We start from the raw sequence: 21,072 nt of genomic DNA, 5'->3' as shown, positions 1-21,072 counted from the left end.
ATTTTAACACATTATGACCATGCTAATCCAAGGTTCCAGACACCTACCAAGTGGAATAAACAGTCCAATATCCTCCATATCTTCTTCATTCTGATGAGCTGGTGGAGTTCTGGCTGCCTTTTCTTGAGGAGAAGCACACACTGCTGGCTGGGAGGATTTCTTTGGCTGAGTTCCAAACCTTGCAGAGTGGCAGCCTAACTGCTGCAAAGGTCCCTCCTCTTCAGACTGCATTTGAGGTTTTCCTGCAGAATGGTACAAATGTAATGCCATGTGGTCAGTAATCTCACTCTTCTGTCTTATAAAAAAACTACCAATTACTCAATCAGCACCAGGATAAAAGTGCATACCTATATGATAGTATCCATGTCTTACTACTTATGTGAAAGGAAAACCTTTAAACTTAAAACCAGATTCTTGGAAAAGTTGCAATAAGTCAAATTTATACAAGAAAAATCTATTTCTGCTACAAAAATGATGTGTATGACAAGCCGTGTTCCTAACCCAGACATAAAAACAACTATAAACACCATATTAAATGAACTATAAATTATATGTGAGTAGGATGATCTTTATGGGTTGCTGTGAAAGAAAAAGTTAACCCCCCTGTAGCCAACTTTGCAGTCAGAAGCATGCCCAAACAGTCTGCTCTGTGATGACTGTCTCCTCCTATCTTCTCTCTACATATTCTCTTGAGATCATCTTATCTCCAATGGATTCAACCTGACCAATGCCTCCCAAAACTACATATCCAGCTCTCATTTCTCTTCTGGGCCCAAAGCCCACATCTCCAACTGCCTACTGAATATTTCCCCTGGATGTCCCATAGGCATCTTAAACTTAATATGTTCAAATAGAAATTACTATCTGTCCCTTAAAACGACACCTATTCCTAATGTCTCTATTTGTTAAGGATACCATCCAAGTTTACAACCTAGGAGCTATCCTCTATTTTTCACTCTGACTCTTCCCCATATATCTAATCAGTTGACAAGACTTGAAAATTTTATTTCCATAATATCTTTTACATCAATCATTTCCCATTACACACATACTAAAACCTCCCTAGTTCAGGACATCAATACTAGGTAGCTTTACTTTGCAACTTGCACAAGGCTTATATGCCTTTAAAGTATGAGAAGCACGGGGACAACTAGGGGATTCAATGAATAGAGCACCAGGGCTAGAGTCTGACATGAATTTGAATATGACTTCAGATACTTCTTAGCTGTATGATCAAGTCATTTAACCTCATTTACTGTGTTAATCCCAAAAGCTGGCCTTTCTGTATTAGAGTTGTTACTAAGACAGAAAGTAAGAGGTTTTTTGTTTGTTTAAGTATGAGAAGTATGGCATTGTGGACAGTTTAGCTTATGAGTCAGTTAAAGTCAGATTTCAAGGAAGGTCTCTAACCCACATAGGCTATGAGATCCTAGGTAAATCATATGATCCTCAATGTCCTGGGCAGCTCTAAGATCAAAAGCTGCAAAGCAGGTGTTCCTTTGCATTGGTATAGAACTTCCTATACTAGTAAAATCACAGGTCCAGTAAAAAAAAAAAAATGTGAGCAGTAAACCTTGTTCATCCTTTGATCATTTATTATATGGTTTCACAATGTCAAAAAGACAAAAAGCTATGGTTTGAATGTTGGTCATATTCAAATGTACAGTCCTCAGCTTGAATTTGATTCTTCAAAATCCTTTATGGAAAAAAGTATTTCATTCACAATCGCAAGTTATATACTTTGTCTTCTAGTGGAAGATTATGTCCATTGTTAAAATACTGTTTCTTTCTTTTATAAGCTACTTTTAAGGACAGGCATATAACTAGATCAGTGATGGGCAAACTTTTTAAAAAGGAGGCCAAAGGAAAGGAAATGCTCATCTGTCAGTCTGTTACTAAAGCAACTCTTTCGAAGTTTCATTGTACTGTATCCTACTCATTGTATTCATCAGATTAGGAATAATGTCCCACAGCCCTAAAGAACATTTCAGGGGGCCACATCTGGCCTGCAGGCTGTAGTTTGCCCATCACTGAACTAGAGTAATGAAACATTGGAAGGGGAGGAGAGTTAAACATATAATAACTTATCCTTTAAAGTAAATGTCCTCTAAACTAGTACCTTAGGGAGTTTTGCACTTGTTCAGTTGCTACTACCATTGTCCATAACAATTTGGAGTTCTTTTGAACCTATGCTCTAACAGTTTAATGTTTTATATTATTAAAAGATCTCCATTTATTTCAGTTTTAAAGTGTTTTTGTTTGTTTGTTTGTTTGTTTGTTTGTTTGTTTGTTTTGTGGAGGCAGCTAGGTGGTACAGTTGAGTGCCAGTCCAGGAGTCAGGAGGACCTGGGTTCAAATATGACCTCAGATACTTCCTAGCTGTGTGACCCTGGGCAAATCACTTAACTCTATTTGCCTAGCTCTTGCTCTTCTGCCTTAAAGCTATTACTAAGATAGAAAGTAGGAGGTTTTAAAAAATTTTTCCAACTACATTGTTAGTGAAAAGAGTCTACTCTGTTGCTTAAGGAGGAAAAAAGTTAAGGAACATTTAATCAGTCTGGAACAATTAGCCTTAAGAGAACAAAAAGCTTTCTTTACCCGTCACATAAGGGCTATCTCATTCCATGACACTACTCTCCTCAATCTATATCATTAAAACTCCTTTACTACCCCCTAATGCCCAGTTGGCTGGGAAGCACAGAAAGGGTTGCTCATTTCCCTCTCTCCACAGCAACTGAGGGCATTTTTTTTGCATGCCCCACCCCTCTGTCCAGCCTCCCAATGGGAGCAGAGCACTTCCTCCTTCCAATGTTTCATGGGGTAGGGGGAGGGATTTTGTGCTCACAGGCAGCTAGAAGTTGCACTTTGGGCACACCTTTGGTGTGAGGGCTTGCCAAGACCTTTCCAGAGCTGCTCATCCATGTTTGGTGTCTACCTTTCACCAAACTCACCTGCTGGTTCAAGAAACTACAGCACATACAGCAACCATACCTGGTAAAACCGCCTCAGCAAATAGGCTAACGCAGGTTGAGGGTAACCCATAAGCTTGAAACCTATTAGTGAGTTTAAAGTGTGTGAAGACTTCCCCCAACAATTTGTTCCAACGATCATGAAGATGGATGAAGGAAGTGCTATGGAACACTAAGAGAGCTTGGTTAGACATCAAAGAAACCATGGTCAACTACTGCACTAAGAGCCATCACCAGCCCTCTTGACTTTTGTCATGCCACTGGCCTTGAATGACTCTAGAAGAGAGAGTACAGCCGACAACTTTGTGCAACTCTGCCTTATTTAAATACAATTTATGCTCATTTTGGTCCTTTTCAAGTATAGAAGGACAACCCTTGCTGGCTTGCTCTGAGTATCATACATTTTTCTTTTTAAAAATAATTTTTATTGCTATGTTCTTTCTTTTATCACCAAAATTTCTCCTAGTATCTCTATTCCTTCACCTGCAGAATCATCCCATATAACAAATGTTTTTAATGAAAAAGAAAAAAATCAGTAAAACTGGTCAACATACTGAAAAAATTCTCTAAAAAATAACACACAAGTAAACCTCCCCCCTTTAAAAAGAAGTAGGGTAGGGCTCTTTTCTCATTTCTTCTTTTGCTAAATGCCATAAATGGACATAGTTAGTTAGTTATTCCTGTTGACTCCCAGAGGACATAGAATAAGTGTAATTGGGTAAGTAAAACAAGTTAACAAGTCAGAAATTAGTTTTATTTTAATACAGTCATTAAGTTAACAACAAAAACAATAGAAAAATAAGCAAAAAATACAAATAAGTAGAGGTAAAATCCCATTAGTAAGTCAACTAGCATTTATTAGAAGTTTACTATTAGTGCCAAGCATTGTAGCAAGTAAACACTAAATATAAATATACAGGCAAGGAACAATCTCTGCTCTCAAAAAGAATGGGAAAGACTACATGAGAACGACTATATACAAAAATATATATATACAGAATAAATTGAAAATTATCTCTGAGGGAAGGCACTTAGATAAAGGAGAATTGGAAAAGGTTTCGAAACTTGCAAGGAGATAGGACTTTGGCTGGGACTTGAAAGAAGCCAAGGGTGCTGGGAGGAAGAGATGAAAAGAGAGAAGATTCTAGATATGGGGGACAGCCATTGAAAATGCTTAGAATCTGGAAGTAGAGGGTATTATGGGAGAAGGAGTAATGGTAACAGGGTCACTGGAACATAAAAGTATGTAGAGAAGAGCAAAGTGCAAGAAGATTGAAAAGTAGAAAGGATCCAGGTTATAAAGGTCTTTAAAAAACCAAAGGGAAGAGTTTGTATTTGATCTAGAAGTAGAGGGAGCCCCTGGAGTTTACTGAATGAATTGGGAGTAGGGATTAGAGAATAGATCCTCAGGAAGATGAATTAGAAAGCTGAGTAGAGGATAGACTGGATTAGGAAAGATTTAAGGGAGGGAGACCAATCAATGGGTGATTACAATGGTCTAGGTGTGAGTGATGCTGGTGAGAGTGAGGATCCCCAGGATGGCTAGCCTACATTGTAAGCCTGAGTGACTAGAAGGATGGAGGTATCCTTGAGAGTAATAGGAAATTTAGGAAGAAAGAAGGGTTTTGGGGAAAAGATAATGTATTCAGATTTGGACATATCCCATACCTATGGGACAATCTAGTTTGAGATTTCTAATTTGGTGTGATCTTATCTATGGCTCCATGATATTTGAATGTTTTTAAATCACTACTAATTAGAGAAATGCAAATTAAAACATATTTGAAGTACCACCTTGAACCTTTTAGAGACTGAGTGCCCCAAATGTAACCCTCACACCACATGTGAACCTCCCACCTTACTCCAGACAGGGGAGGGAGGAAGTGCTCCCTTTGGACTAATGGGCAGAAGGGCAGTGATGTGAGAAATGTCCTCAGGTGTGTGTGGAGAGGGGGGAGGGGAGCAGCCCCCTTTCAGCATGTGTGCCATAGGTTCACCAACACAGACCTATAGGAACAAAAATATTTATAGCATTGGAAACGGAGGGGATAGATGCCCACCGGTTGGGGAATGGCTGAATATGTCGTGGTATAGTATATGATTGTGATGAGATACTAATGAACAATAAGAAATGATGAGCAGGATGCTTTCAGAAAAACCTAGACTTAATGAACTGATACAAAGTGAAGTAAACAGAATGAGAAGTGAATATAGTAACATTAATTATATTAATTAAATAATAACATTAATTATAATGATTGTGAATGACTTGCAAAGGCAATTCTGAACACCTTAAGTTGAAAAATACTAGTCACTTTTTTTTTTTTTTAAACCCTTGTACTTCGGTGTATTGTCTCATAGGTGGAAGGTTAGTAAGGGTGGGCAATGGGGGTCAAGTGACTTGCCCAGGGTCACACAGCTGGGAAGTGGCTGAGGCCGAGTTTGAACCTAGGACCTCCTGTCTCTAGGCCTGGCTCTCACTCCACTGAGCTACCCAGCTGCCCCACTAGTCACTTTTAAAGAAAGAAAAGATAGTCTGAATGCAGATCAAAGCATACTTTTTAAAACTTTATTTTTCTTGTTCTGTTTTTTTTTTAAACACCACAACTAATATGGAAATGTATTTTGCATGACTGTACATGTTCAACCTACATCAAATTTTGTCTTCTCAATGGAGAGGGAGGAATTTGGAACTAAAAATTTTAAATGAATGTTAATTGTTTTTACATGTAATTGGAAAAAATTACATATTTTTTTAAAATTAAAAAATGCTCCTATGATTATTTTGGTATAGATGGGGGCTCTCTTATTATCAATGAAATGCTTGAGGTAAAAAGCCTAGCAGTAGGGGCAGCTGGGTAGCTCAGTGGATTGAGAGTCAGGCCTAGAGACGGGAGGTCCTAGGTTCAAATCTGGCCTCAGACACTTCCCAGCTGTGTGACCCTGGGCAAGTCACTTGACCCCCATTGCCTACCCTTACCACTCCTCCACCTATAAGTCAATACACAGAAGTTAAGGGTTTAAAAAAAAAAAAGCCTAGCAGTAGAATCTTTGGATCAAAGGACATAGACATTATGGTAACTTCATTTCCATAATTCTAATCTGCTTTCCGAGATGGTTGTATTGATTCATAACTCCACCAACAATACCTATCTAGCTTCGTATCTTCCCACAATTCTTCCCACACTTACTATTCTCATCTTTACCAATTAGCTGAGTGGAAGGTGAACCTCAGTTTTTAATTTGCATTTCTCTTGTTATTAATGGCATAAAGGATTGAGTTTGATATTAGGAAGACAAGTTCAAATTCTGTCTTAGACACCTACTAGCTCTATAACCCTGAACAATTCATAGCTTCTCTCAGCCTCAGTTTTCTCAACTGTAAAGTGAGGGGGGTGGATTTAACGGCTTCCAAGGTCCCTTCCAGCTCTAAATCTAAAACATCGTGGAAATGATCATTCCATATTTGGAGTGATTACTCTTTAGTATGGTTATAGTTTGCAATTCTTTTGAAATCTATTTATACCTACTACATACTATCAGATTCAATGGATATGTTGGTTAGTTTTGCTAGACTGCTTTTCTCCTCCCCTCTTTCTTTTTTAATCTTTTTTATAAGTGATAGCTCATTGGGTAGGGGAAGGGATATATTTGGAAATGATGATAGAAAAATAAAAGTTATTAATCAAAAATTAAAATAATACTATACTATTCAAACCTTTTTACTCAAAAATCTTGACTGTGGGGTATATACTTCAGAGACAAAAGACAGAAAAGTAAATTCAGTGCATACCTTTTGATCCAGTAATACCACTACTAGGTGGTATTAAATCTCCTCAAAGAGATTAAAAAAAAAAAAAGTGTGTGGGGGGGGAAAGGACCTATTTGTACAAAAAGATTTATAGCTGTTCTTTTTGTGGTGGCAAAGAATTGAAAACTAAAGGAAGGGATGTCCCTCAATTGGAGAATGGCTTAACAAATTGTGGCATATAATGGTGATGGAATACTATTGTTCTATAAGGAATGATGAACAGGATGATTTCAGAAAGAGCTGTGAATTGATACAGAGTGAAATGAACAGAAACAGGAGAAAATTATACACAGTAACTGCAATACTGTGGAATGATCAAATGTGATAGACTTTGCTATTAACAGCAAGATAATGATCCAGGACAATTCTGAGGACTTATGAAAAAGAATGCTATCTCCCTCTAGAGCAGGGGTCGGCAACGTATGGCTCTTTCTGCAGGAGCCATAAAGTAAATTTTTTTTCAGGCTCTGTTACAGGAGCACACACTGTTACAGGAGCGTGCACTGTGAGCACTGTACAGCTCTCACGAAATTACATTTTAAAAAATGTGGCATTTATGGCTCTCACAGCCAAAAAGGTTGCTGACCCCTGCTCTAGAGGAAGAACTATTGGAGTAGAAATACAGATGAAAACATGATTTATCACTTGTTAATTTGGGTATATGTTGTGGAGTTTTGGTCTTATGGGATTGTTCACTTACAAAAATGAATAATATGGAGCTAAAAATAAAATAAATAAAATGCTCCCCCAAAAGAAAAAAAATTCAAGTTAATATGATGTATAGGAAAATCACTTTTGAAAAAAGGAAAGTAAATTCTGGAAGGCATCCCTTTCCAGAATATGCCTGTTTAATCTACATTAAAATAAAATGATCAGTGTATCCATGTTCTTCAATTTTTCCTTCAAAACACAAGAAATTTAGCTACTATATCCCCATCTGTTTGAAAGGGAATTTTCTGAAATGTCAGGTTGCAGCAAAAAGAAAAATGGAATTGGTCTCAGGGGTAAGCCTGGTTCGGGGTTAAGTCTGGTTGGAATGTAGAAGGAGGGGGTCTGGAGATTCCAGCTGCCAAACTGAGGGGAGCTGGTTTGAGGCTGTGAAGCTGAAGCTAGCTCGGAGACCCAGCTCTGACCTCCTGTGGATCTCTATCCTTTCTCAAACCGTTCCCATTCTTATCATCATCTGAAAGTTGCTGCATGATTTATCTCTACTACCTGTATATGAAGATCTAACCTGAGAAGAGAAACTGATTAAACTTTATATTTCTAGGTTGCCTTGGAGGAGATTTCCTCTCTGGGGTGAACCCATCACTTCAACTCCAGTTACCTGAGTTACACATCTATATTCTAGACTCAGAAACCTGTGTGGGGTTTAGTAAGAAATAGACAGCAAAGGAATCTACCGACAGAGAGAATAGAAGAGAATAGACCTGGCCTGGCCAGGCAAAGAAGAGACTTTTACTCAAAAGTCAGTTTTGGGGATCTTAAGGTAGTCAATCTCCAAGATAGGGATATTGGCCAAGTCTGAGAGTGAAGCCATCTTTGCTCTCAGCCCTTGAAGAGAACAGCCCTGTCAGCTAGGTCGGTCAAATCCTAGTCATCCATTACAATTATAGTACAGGGTCTCTCTTCCACATAACATCTACAATGGTCACCTCTATGATCATTTTAACAGTATGCAACTGATAAAGCAATTGAACCAACAACACTTGCAATAAACATTTCTCCACCATCCACTTCATTCCTACTTACTTAAATTTGAAGCTTCTGTCTATTTGTACTGCTAAGAGGAATAGGAATCGGATGCAATCTTCAATCCACATAGCTCTGCTTCTAGCAAAAACACTCCTATTCCTTATAGTTGCAAACCAACCACAAAAAAAAACCAACTAATGCAATTCTGCCTTTTTCTTTTCCTCCACCTGGGTGTTTTTATAATATTCCACATCATGGATTTAGGCATTTCATCATCTTTCTATTTTAGAATTCCTATGGTCACATTCACACCATTTAATTACATAAAATTTTTGTTCTGATATAGTAAGTGAGCCTCTTCTCTCTTGTGCTGGCAATGTTTCCATCTAAATCCATTTTGTTAAGGGCAGTATTTCCCAAACTTTTTTGGCCTACTGCCCCCTTTCCAGAAAAAAATATTATTTAGTGCCCCCTGTCACATGCTATCACTGCCCCCTTACAGTTTAGTCACCGCCCCCAAAAGCACCTGTGGTCATCACCGCCACCTGGATCACTGCAGCACCCATCAGGGGGCAGTGGCGCCCACTTTGGGAAGCACTGGTTAAGGGGTTTAAAAAAAATCAACACAACTATTGGTATTGATATGAAGCAGTATATCACATCTACACTCAATGATAGATAAGTGCAGGCTGACAGTATTGGGGTATATTAGAATCCTCAACTAAGTTACAAATGTTACATTAATTGAATTTTGGCATATTAATTATGGTCTTGTATTTCACATTATTCAAATTTGTATTAATCATGACCTAATTACATATGAATGAAATATTACTGAAATATAAGAAATGAACATCAAGAATTCAGAGAAACATAAAAAATATTTATATGAACTAACACAGTGAATCAAATAGGATCAAGAGAATAATAAACACAATGGCAATACTGAAACAAACAGAAGAAAAACCATGAAAATGAAGCCAAAGGATAAGGAACAATAATGATCAATTTTGGTCCTAAAAAAGAAATAAGGCGAGTGTCCCACAACTTTTAGTAGAAAAGTCAGTAACTATGGCTGAGGAATTTTGTATACTTTGCTGGGGACAAAATCAATGAATGAGGGGGCAGCTGGGTAGCTCAGTGGATTGAGAGCCAGCTCTAGAGACAGGAGGTCCTAGGTTCAAATCTGGCCTCAGACACTTCCCAGCCGTGTGACCCTGGGCAAGTCACTTGAACCCCATTGCCTACCCTTACCACTCTTCTGCCTTGGAGCCAATACTCAGTATTGACTCCAAGACAGAAGGTAAGGGTTTAAAAAAAAAACCTGAATGAGTCTGTGTTGTTTAATTGGTTTTTCTTTGCTACAATAGGATTAATTTGATGAAAGGAGTTAAGGTATATCCAGAAAAAAACTATGATATAAAAAACAAAAGCCTGGTAGAGTGGAAAGATAACTGACTGTGGAATCAGTCAAATCCCTCTTGTGACATTTACTATCAATGTAATTTGAGGCAAACCCCCAGCCATGGTTTCTCCAACTCTAAAATGAGAAGGTTAGACTAGGTCTTCCCCAATTCCTTCCAATTACAAAGCTATGGTTCTGTGACTGTATAATTGGAAAATCTTGAACCCCTAAAGACTGCTTTGCCCAGAGTTCCTTTCTGTATTACCTACAATGCTTTTCCTTTTGTCTACGCTTGTGTGGTCATGTTTTTATAAGTTCTGAGGCTCTGCCTTATTCTGACTTTTGCTCTCGGGAGCGGTCTGGGTTAGTTTAGCATCTTTTCGCTCTAGTTTTTTTTTTATGTTAGTTTATTATTAATAAAAACTTTATAAAAATATATTTAGTTATTCAATATTAATTTTAAAATCCACAGACCCATAATGTAGCTGTCCTAAGGACACGGTTTTCTTCCTATTCAGGAGATGAACCATAGCAACAGTTCTTTTGATGGTCTATTTATAAAGATTCTCAAATCGATAAATAATTTTGTACCATAATTTTGTTCTGTAGTTCATGCCTACGAAACAATTTATCTAATGTGATACTCAAATTGCAACTCTGAAACTACATGCAATTCTTTCATTTTGCATTCTACAACTCTCTCCATAAAACCTCTAATTTCTGTATTAGAATACAATAAAATAGAGAAAACAATCATGTATCTTGGTCTCTAGCTGTGAGTACTTCTGTTCTTTAACTATTCATCTATATAATAGCACTTTAAGATTTAAAAAGAACTTTTCTTTCAGTACTCAATGAAATAGCTAGTAATTAAGTACTATCTTCAATTTATCAATGATGAAACTTAAACTCTTAGAAGGTGAGTGACTTGCTGGGGTCACACAGCCGAGATTCAAATTGAAGGCTTACCTGACTCCAAGTCCAGTTTGCTTTCCCCTACTCCAGGGGTTCTTAACTTGGAATCCATAGATTTCAGGGTGGGGCTTTGAACTTATATGAAAAAAAATACTTTTATTTCAATAAAATTGTCTTCCTTTGTAATATTACATATTTTATTTTACAGACTTAAAAACATTATTCTGAGAAGGAAGGGTTGCAAGGACTTCACCAAGCTGCCAATGAAGCCTTGTCTATGAAACAAGAAAAAGATAAGAACTGTTCTACAGCAAGGTATCTCTTCAAAATGCCTGACTACATGCTCTGAATCCAAAATACCTCCTCAGGTAGAAAATGTAGAGGAGAACAGACCTAGGATCTTCACAGGTCTATTTTTTCTACCATCAAGAAGCAAACAACTTTAATAGTTTTCATCCTTCCCTACCTCAAATAACCCAATTACTCTTCCTAAAAGAAAAAAACAAATCCAATTCTACCACATAATTCGTCTAACATAAACAATAAGATCTAACAATTTAGGAAGAAGAGATAAAGACAGAATGTACTACTTTACTTTCTAGTTGTGGCTTTACCACTAACTGTATTTTCTCCTTTCAAATACGAACAAATTTCCTTAAAGGAGGAAGAACTTCTCTATTTGATCTTCTGATTCTACTATCTATATGTCTCTCTCTTCTCACTGTCCCTGAAAAAAATTAGTGAATGGAGAAACATCATGGTAGTGGTGAAAAGAGAGAGAGAGAGAGCTGACCTCCACACAAGTCTCAGTGTTAACTGGCATTTCTCTAAGCCTATCTGTGTTGAAAATGAGGTTTCTAATCAGGAATTACCTATTCAATTTACATATCTAATAAAAAATTTTTTTTACTTCAATAAATTTCTCTAATATTAACAACTCACTTCTCTTGAGGCTCATGAGTGACCTTTTGGCCAAATCCAAAGAAGCCTTTTTCATTCCTTACACTCAAGAAGTTAAATACTGGGTTGGTTGTTTTTTTTTAATTTTTGGAATTTTCTCTGGCCTAATTGCTTTAGAAACTAACCAAGATGGCGTAGAGGGAGGAAGTAATGCAGTCCAACTCCTTCTCACAACTGCTCAACAGACCTGGAAAATACAGCACACCAAGTCTCGACTGAAAAATTCAAGGAAAAAAAAAAATCACGAGACATTTTCCAGCCGAGTTTGGAATAGAAAACAAGACAGTGAAGTTTGCAGTTGCTGAGGATGAGTTCTAACCAGTTCTATGCGTGTGTTCCTAAATTGGGGGCTGAGTGAAGAAAAGGTCTTGCGTTCTACATTGAAGGGCTAATCACTGAATGTGCCAAGAGCAGGAACAGGTTCCAAATGACAGTTCTGTCACTCATACCCCAGAACTGGGTCACAAATCCAGTAAAAACTGGGAAAGAAACCTGTGTTCAAGCATGACAGGCCAAAGAAAGAAGCAATAAAGGGTCCAAGACTATGTATAGGGCAAGAAGCAGGAATAGAAGCAAGCAGCAACTAAGGGTCTTTGACTCTAGAGAAGAGAGAAGTGCCTCATATCCAACCCCTAGATAGTCTGAAATTTGAAGTGAAATAACTAGGGCAGGAAGCTCTACCCAAAGGGAAGCCTGAAATTCTATAACTCTGAACCTACAAAATCTTCCAAAGAACTAACAGGATTTTAATTTAGCAAAAGTCAACTAGAACAAGAACAAGATTACAGGTGTGTTGCTTAGACCCAAATATATATGAGAAGGTTGTGAAGCTCAAAACAGGTAGACAGACCTACATTAGAATGCTTTTGCATGATATAAGCCTACAAGTCCCTAGCCTGGGCTGACTTTGATATCATCGAAGAATGTAACAATGGATATGACAGGACCCAGAAGAACAACAAGTACAGCCCAGGGATCCCCCACAAGAACTGTGAAGAGACTGGGCCTAACTCAAATAACAAGAAAAACACCAATGATAAAAGCATTTATACTGTGCCTTCATTATCTCATATTACCCTCACAAAAGTCTTGGAAGAGGGGCAGCTGGGTGGCTCAGTGGATTAAGAGTTAGGCCTAGAGACAGGAGGTCCTAGGTTCAAATCCAGCCTCAGACACTTCCCAGCTATGTGACCCTGGGCAAGTCACTTGACCCCCATTGCCCACCCTTACCACTCTTCCACCAAGGAGCTAATACACAGAAGTTAAGGGTTTAAAAAATTAAAAAATTTTTAAAAAAAAGGTCTTGGAAGGTAGGTCTATTTATATCTCCATTTTACAAATGAAGAAACTAAGACAGAGGTTAAATGATTTGCTCAGGATCTTACAGTTAGTGTCTAAGGCCAAATCTGAACTCATGTCCCCCTAATTAGACACCCAGCATTCTATCCACTGAACCACCTCTGGTCCAAAACAGTTAAGTTAGGCTGGAAAAATGAGCAAATGAAAAAAAAAAATATATATATATATATACATACACACACACACACACTTATTTTAATGTTCACCTTCTGTCTTAGCAAGGGGCTAAGCAATTGGGAACCCAGGCTCTCCTGACTCTAAGCCCGGTACTCTTCCACTGTGTTATTTATCTGCCCAACAAAAAAAAGAATCTTATAATAAATATCTAGATATAAACTCAAAAAATAAATGATTCCAAAATATCTATGAGCAAAATCTCAAAGAAAAAAACTACACCCTAGACACAAATTCAACTAAAATGCCTAGAAGAAAAATGCTTTAAGTTAAAAACTAATTTATAAGTGAAGTGAAAGTAAAAGAAATGAAAGTTATAGAGGAAAGTCTTAGAAAGAGAATTAACAATTTAGCCCAAGAAGTACAAAACCATACCTAAGCAACAAATTTCTGAGAACCAAATAAAAGTTAATACTTTGAAACAAGAAATATTAAAACAAAGTCATAAGATTGAAAAAATGGAAGAAAATGTAATATATCTCATATAGCACGGGCAACTGACCTGGAAAACAGATCAAGAAGATATAATTTAAGAATCATTTGGTTTCCTAAAAGTCATAATCAAAATAAGATTCTAGATATCTTACTTCAAAAGATCACAAAAGAAAACAGTCCAGATCTCTTAGAGCCAGAAGACAAAGTGAAAATAAAAATAATTTGCTTCTCTCAGAGGGCAAAGTAAAAATAAAAAGAATTTACCAGATACTTCCTGAGATTCCAAAATGAAAATTTCCAAGAACATTAAAGTCAAATCCAGAGCTTCCAGATCAAAGAAAAAAATTCTTCTTGCAGCCAGAAAGAGAGAAATCAAATATCAAGGAGCCAGTGTCAGGATCACACAAGATTTAGTAGCCACCACTATAAAGAAGAAAAGAACTTGGAAAAATATTGAAAAAAAAAAAAGCAAATAATAAATAAATAAAATCCAGGTTTACAGAAAAGAATAACTTATCAGCAAAATTGAATTCCTGCAAGGGAAAAAAAGTGGACCTTTAATGAAACAGAGGACTTCCAAGCACTCTGAATGAAAAGACAAGAACCATACAGACATTTTGAAATTCAAACTCAAGAATAAAAAAAGATAATAAATATAAGAGACCAATCATAAGAGACTAAAGAAGGATGAAACTATTCTAATAGTGAGAAATAATACATTGTCCCCTTAGAATCCAATATCATTAAAGGTCAGAGAGGAAGTCAAATAAAATGGCCTGGGAGTGGTTTTGTTGTGTTTTCATAATCTCAAAAGAAAAAAGTAAATGAAGAGGAAAAAAAGGAGAGAAGAGAAGAAAGAAAAAGGAACAGTGGAAGAAATTACCTCACATAATTGAGTATGCTTAATAGAGGTCTATACTTAAATAGAGGTCTATACAAACAATAAGTAAAAGAAGTAGCTTACACTTGAACCTTACTTTCATCTAAATAGTCGGAGGGAAGAATATACACATCCAAATGAGCACAGAAATAATCAACAGGGAAACAGGAATGAATGTGTAGAAAGGTAATAGGGGAACATGAAAGAGAACAGATTCAAGGAGGAATTTATCATATGGCAAAAAATCTCTAGCCATAGAGTGGCTCTTTAAGAGGAGTTTAAAAGGAAAGAAAGATGGGATAAGAAACTATAATTGGGCTCTGTGCAAAGAAAAGATCAAAGGGGTAGGGGAAGTAGAAGCAAATCTAGAACATTGGTTCTGAATAAACTCTATCATTCACCATTCTTTTTTTTTTTTTATAAAGAGGGAGACAAGAAACAGAGGTAAAAATATAAAAAAATAGTTTGGAGGGAAATACACAATTATCTATCATAACTATAAATGTGATTGGCATAAACTCATCCATAAAATAGAAGAGGATAATAGAATGAACTAGAAACCAATATAGTAATATGCTGTTTATAAGAAACACAATTGAAACTCCACAGAGAGTTAAAATAAGGGGCTAGAGCAAAATCTATTATGCTCTGGCTAAAGTAAAAAAGATAGAGGCTGCAAACATAATTTCAGACAAGGCAAAAGCAAAAAATAGACAATTAAAAAAAAGATAAACAGGGAAACTATATTATAGAAAATGAGTTCATATCAATATTAAACACATATGTACTAAATAGCATAGCATCTGAATACTTAAAGAAAAACTAAATGAGTTAAAGAGAAATAGAAAGTAAAATTATAATAATGGGAGACATCAATATACCCCTTTCACAAAAGACAAATTTATTGAAAAAATAAACAAGAGTAGGTCATGAACCTGAAGAGAATTTTAGAAAAGTTAGAGATGCTAGACATATGGTGATTACTGAATGGAAACAAAAAGGAACATATAAATTTCTAAATCTTTCCTGGCACCTTTACAAAAAATAATCATGTATTATATAGGGCATACAAACTTCCCAAATAGATGCCAAAAAAGAGAAATATCAAATGAGTCTTTTATACTGTGTAAATGGAATTAGCTCACCCTCATTCATTCTTTAGACTTTAGCCACCAGGAATAACATCACCCCACCCAACTTAGAATTAAGTGTGATAGTGAGTGACAAATCAAAAACAAGCAACTGCCCCTTGGGCAGTCCAAAACAGGGTTGAAGTTGCCATTAGTCCATGTGAAACTGGAAGCAGACTCAGGAAGTGACAAAAACTGCTATCTTTTAAATATGATGGTAACTTCCTGTACGGGGCTTTTGGGCACTTTGAACTTGGTGTTGAAGGAGCTCAGGTGAGACCTCAGACTGCTTCCCTTTGAATTGTCATGTGGTTAAGTTAGGCTGACTCTCTTTCCTTTTTCCTTTGGTGTTTCTGGAGGCTCTAGCCTCAAAGAGGCCTCTCATCTTGGAAGAGGCTTTGTGCCTAGAGGCCTTGCTTAATTAACCTCTGTGCCCCCTCTGCTGGGGCCTCTGAAGCCCTATCTGGTTTGGGCCTCTGGTCTGGGCCAGAGTTTCTCTCTCATTTTCCCTACCTTCAAACTTCCTAATTGTAAATAAACCACCATAAAAGTCATCCTGACTAGGGTCTCTTTTACTTTGGAATCAAGTACTCGATTCCTGGATACCAAACTTTAAATATCCAGTCCAACCATAATTTTTACCTTTTACAATACAGGTGTATTAGTGAACTGTTGGTGAACCTGTAAACTGGTCCAGTTGTTCTGGGAAACAATTCAGAACTATATCCCAGAAGTTACTAAACTGTGTCTATGTACTTTTTGATCTAGGGACACCATGCAAGGTCTATACCCTAAGACAGCATTGGTGAAATTTTTCAAATTCAGGTGCCCAAACTGCAACTTCAAGCTGCCTATGAGTCCCCTACATTACCTCAGAGAGCAGAGGAAAGAAGTGCTTGCTTTGGGCAGCTAGACAGAGGAGTGGGGCATGCAAAAAAAAATGGAATCGTTCCATACCTCTGCCAACGCTGTCCTAAGAGGTTAAAAAAGGGGGACACAACCAGTGTAAGAATTTGTTTTGGCTTAACTGCATTTTTGTTAAGTATTTTACTTTCCTTTTCAATGGAGGGGAGAGGAATAAAAGAAGATAAGATTTTTATTTAAAAACAACAAAAAAAACCTTACTTTTCTCCTGTCTTGGTTTTTGCAAAACAACTCTATCCTGGTTTTGCTTCTATTTCTCCAATGATTCGTTATCTTTTTCCTTCTTCAAAGGTCCATTCTTCAGCTTCGCTCTTTCCAATAGTGAGTGCCAAAGCCATCAATTTAATCATCTTTGTGCTGATGACTCTCAAAGCTACAATTCCAAGTCCAACTTATTACTCAAATGCCCACCTGTGTAGCATAAATGTTTTCTCCCAGTCTTCCTCAAATACAACAGAACCAAGACAGAAATCAACCACTCTCTCAAAAGTATCTCTCCCTTGGGATGTGGCAAAATTGGGATGCTAATCATTGCTGGTGTAGTTGTGAATTGATCCAAACATTCTGGAAAGCAATTTGGAACTATGCCCAAAGGGCTTTAAAAGACTGCCTGCCCTTTGATCCAGCCATACCACTGCTGGGTTTATAACCCAAAGATATAATAAGGAAAAAAATATGTACAAAAATATTTATAGCTGTGCTCTTTGTGGTGGCAAAAAATTGGAAAATGAGGGGATGTCCTCTGATTGGGGAATTGCTCAACAAATTGTGGTATCTGTTGGTGATGGAATACTATTGTTCTAAAAGGAATAATGAACTGGAGGAATTCCATGTGAACTGGAATGACCTCCAGGAATTGATGCAGAGTGAGAAGAGCAGAACCAGGAGAACACTGTACACAGAGACTGATACACTGTGGCACAATCAAATGTAATGGACTTCTCTACTAGCAGCAATGCAATGATCCAATTTTGAGGGACTGATGAGAAAGATTGCTCTCCACATTCAGAGAAAGAACTATGGGAGTAGAAATGCAGAAGAAAAACATATGATTGATCATATGGTTCAATGGGGATATGATTGGGGTTGTTGACTTCAAATGATCACTCTATTGCAAATAATAATACGGAAATAGGTCTTGAACATGTAAGGATCATGTAGATTTTTACACACGTAAAACCCAGTGGAATTGCTCATTGGCTACGGGAGAGGGGAAGGAAAGAACATGAATCATGTAATTATGGAAAAATATTCTAAAATAAATAAATGAACTTAATTTTTAAAAAAAGTATCTCCCCCTCAGATATGATTCAGGATATAGACTCTAAATAATCACTCTATAGCAAATATTAGATATGGAAATAGGTCTTGATCAATGATACATGTAAAACCCATTGAATTGCTCATTGGCTATAGGAGGGGGGAGGAAAGTGAGGGAAAAGAATATGAATCTTGCAACCATGGGGAAATATAAATAATTTTTTTAGGAAGTATCTCCTCTTCTCCACCTCCCTATTTTTTTCTAAAAGTACCACTATTTTTCCACCCACCCACTCTCAAAAGGCCTTAAAATCACCTAATTTTCCACTTCTTCATCCCCAATATCAATCACCACGTCCTATCAATTCTTTCCTAATGCATTTGTCAGATTCACCCTCTTTCCTTTCATTTTCACTGCCACTACTATTTATGCCAAGGTCTCATCACTATATGCATGGAATCACATAATAATGAAAAACAGGATCTAAGAAATCATGTAATCCCTTCATTTTTTCTTACAGAAAAGCTCCACTTTAATGAAGCTATTCTCCTTATTTGTGGAATGCCATATTCTTCCCTAACCTCTCTGTATATTCAAATCATACTTATATATTTCATGTCTCTATCCAAATACTACTTCTTTCAAAAAATTTTTACTTAACTACTCTAACCCACTGATCTCCCTATTCTCACACCCAACACAAAAGCACAATGTAGTTTTTACTCTCAGATCTAAATTTGCTATTTAACCTTGAAAAGGTCACCTTGTACTTCTTTGGACCACCATTCTCTCATCTATATTGTTGTTGTAATTGCTGTTTGTCCTTTAAGTTTTCAAAGAGGCAGAACTGAACAAAGTTGCCAGTCTCACTCTCTTCAGTCATCAAAGTCTAGTTGCAAGTCAAAAGTCAGGATGACTGGTGATGGCCTAGGATGCAGTAGCTGACCTTGGCTTCTTCAATGTCTGGCCAAGCCATAAGCACGCCACAGCACCTCTTCAACTACCTTTATGGCCATTGAAATAAATTGTTCTCATCCACTCATTCTGCTAGGGGAAATCTTCACATGCTTGAGGTAGCTGTCCCTCTAACCCACTGACTAACCCTTAACCAAGGTAGATGAGCAGCTCTGAAACGGGCTTAGCAAATCCTTATAATAGAGGTGTTAGTCCTCTCAATATCTCATATACCCTTCTCATCTGTATATGAGAAGGTTGGACTAAAATGATCTTTAAAATTCTTTCCAATTCTGAAATCCTATGATTCTAACAGCACTATTATTGTCTTTACCACATATTTTGACAAAGAATAATTATGTTGCTTTATACAGTTTTCTGGTTATTTATATATGTGCATTGCTTCTGAGATTATGAGATTTATCATAGCTCCACAGATAACTAGAAAAATAGAAAGTACTCAATATATACAATAGAATAATAGAAGTTAAAGTTGGAAGGGACTTTAGCAATGTAATACATTAATCTCCTAAGTAGAACAGAAAGTTTTCTACAGTATCCTTTACGGATGGTTATATATCAACACCCTCTATCACAAGGGACTCACTACCTATTAATTCAATCTACTCCATTTTTTTATCAGCTCAAATTATTAAAATATTTTTCCATTTACTAAGCTGAAATCTGCCTCTAATTTCTAGTTATTGCTCCTACTTCTAGCTTCGGAAGTAAAATAAGTCCATATGATAGCTCTCCAAAAAATTAATGACATTCATCTTGTTCCTCTCTCTCCCATTATTAATATCCAATAGTCATTAAATAATTTTTCATAAGACATGATTCCTTTCTTATCCTAGCCTAATCCTTTCCTATCCTGGTCTTCTTCCTCTAATTTTCTAATTTGTTAATGTCCCCTTTAAATACAGTACCTAGAGCAAAACATAATATGTTAAATGTAATCTGGTCAATATTGAAAAAAAAGAGGATTTATATTTGTGCCTTAGGACATTACATTTCTATTAATCCAGATTAAGATTACATCAGGATCTTTGGGAAGCCACATTATTAAGTTTTGCATTATACATTACTGAAATCAGTCCATCATTTCATGAATTTTGATTCTACAATCCAATGTATCAACTATCTAGCCCCCTACATTTCTTGAATCCTCTGTACTCCCTTATAAAGTTACACTTACTTTCTTCAATTTTGTAATAGTTTTGTGTGTGTGCATGACTTTTATTCTTTATTCAATTGTCTCTTCAGGAGAAACAAATACAAAATACTTACCAAGTAAATGGAAAGTAATTTGGGAGCAGGCACTGATAACTGGGGGGATCAATAAAGGTCTTTTTCAAGAGATGGCACTTTCTGAGCCTTGAAGACCAATGAGGTCATTGAGGCAGAGGCAAAGTGGGGGGGAGGGGGGAAAGAGGATAGAACATGGGAATAACTTGTACAAAAGCCCAGAGGTGAAGAATGGAACACTGTCCATAGGAAAGAACAAGAAGGTCAGTTTAGTTGAAACATAGAGGGAGTAAGAGAAGTAATATGTAGTCAATTTAATTGGAACCAGATTGTAAAGTATTTTAAATATCAAATAGAAGAGTTTATCCTAATGGCAAAAAGGAATCATCAGAGCTTCTTTTGCAGAGGAACGACATGGTTAGATCTATATTTTAAGAATGTCCATTTGACACTTGTGTGGAAGATAGACTGGTGAGAAAAGAGACTAGAGAGACCAATTAGGTGGCTACTAAATTTGCACTAGTCCAGGCAATAGTTGATGAGTGCCTCATCCAGGTTGGTAGCTATGTGAGTGGGGAAAAAGAGTTAGATTTGAAAGATGTAAGAATAGAATCCATAAGACTTGGCAAATGATAGGTAATGGGGGTAAAGGGAAATGAAAAGTTGAGGATGACTCCTGAATTACCAACCTGGGTAACTAGAAGAATGGTAAAGTTCTCAAAAAATTTAGAGAAGTTAAGAAGGGAGGTTTCTTGGGGGCAGCTAAGTAGCTCAGTGGATTGAGAGTCAGGCCTAGAGATGGAAGGTCCTAGGTTCAAATCTGACCTCAGACACTTCCCAGCTGTGTGACCCTGGGCAAGTCATTTGAACCCCATTGCCTACCCTTACCACTCTTCTGCCTTGGAGCCAATACACAGTATTGACTCCAAGATGGAAGGTAAGGGTTTTAAAA

General features: G+C 36.9%; 1 protein-coding gene across 1 annotated transcript in view; it reads right to left on the bottom strand.

The window, feature by feature from the left end:
* The window catches only part of GON4L (gon-4 like), a 114,758-nt gene that overhangs the window by 88,543 nt on the left and 5,143 nt on the right, over positions 1–21,072 (bottom strand). The window contains exon 2 of the mRNA XM_044674236.1: positions 48–242. Coding sequence (XP_044530171.1) covers positions 48–242 — 195 coding nt within the window. The remainder of the gene's footprint in view (positions 1–47; positions 243–21,072) is intronic.

This window comes from Gracilinanus agilis, chromosome 4 (genome assembly GCF_016433145.1).
Source record: "Gracilinanus agilis isolate LMUSP501 chromosome 4, AgileGrace, whole genome shotgun sequence".
NCBI classification, from domain to species: Eukaryota; Metazoa; Chordata; class Mammalia; order Didelphimorphia; family Didelphidae; genus Gracilinanus; species Gracilinanus agilis.
This window is presented reverse-complemented; position numbering and strand designations above follow the sequence as displayed.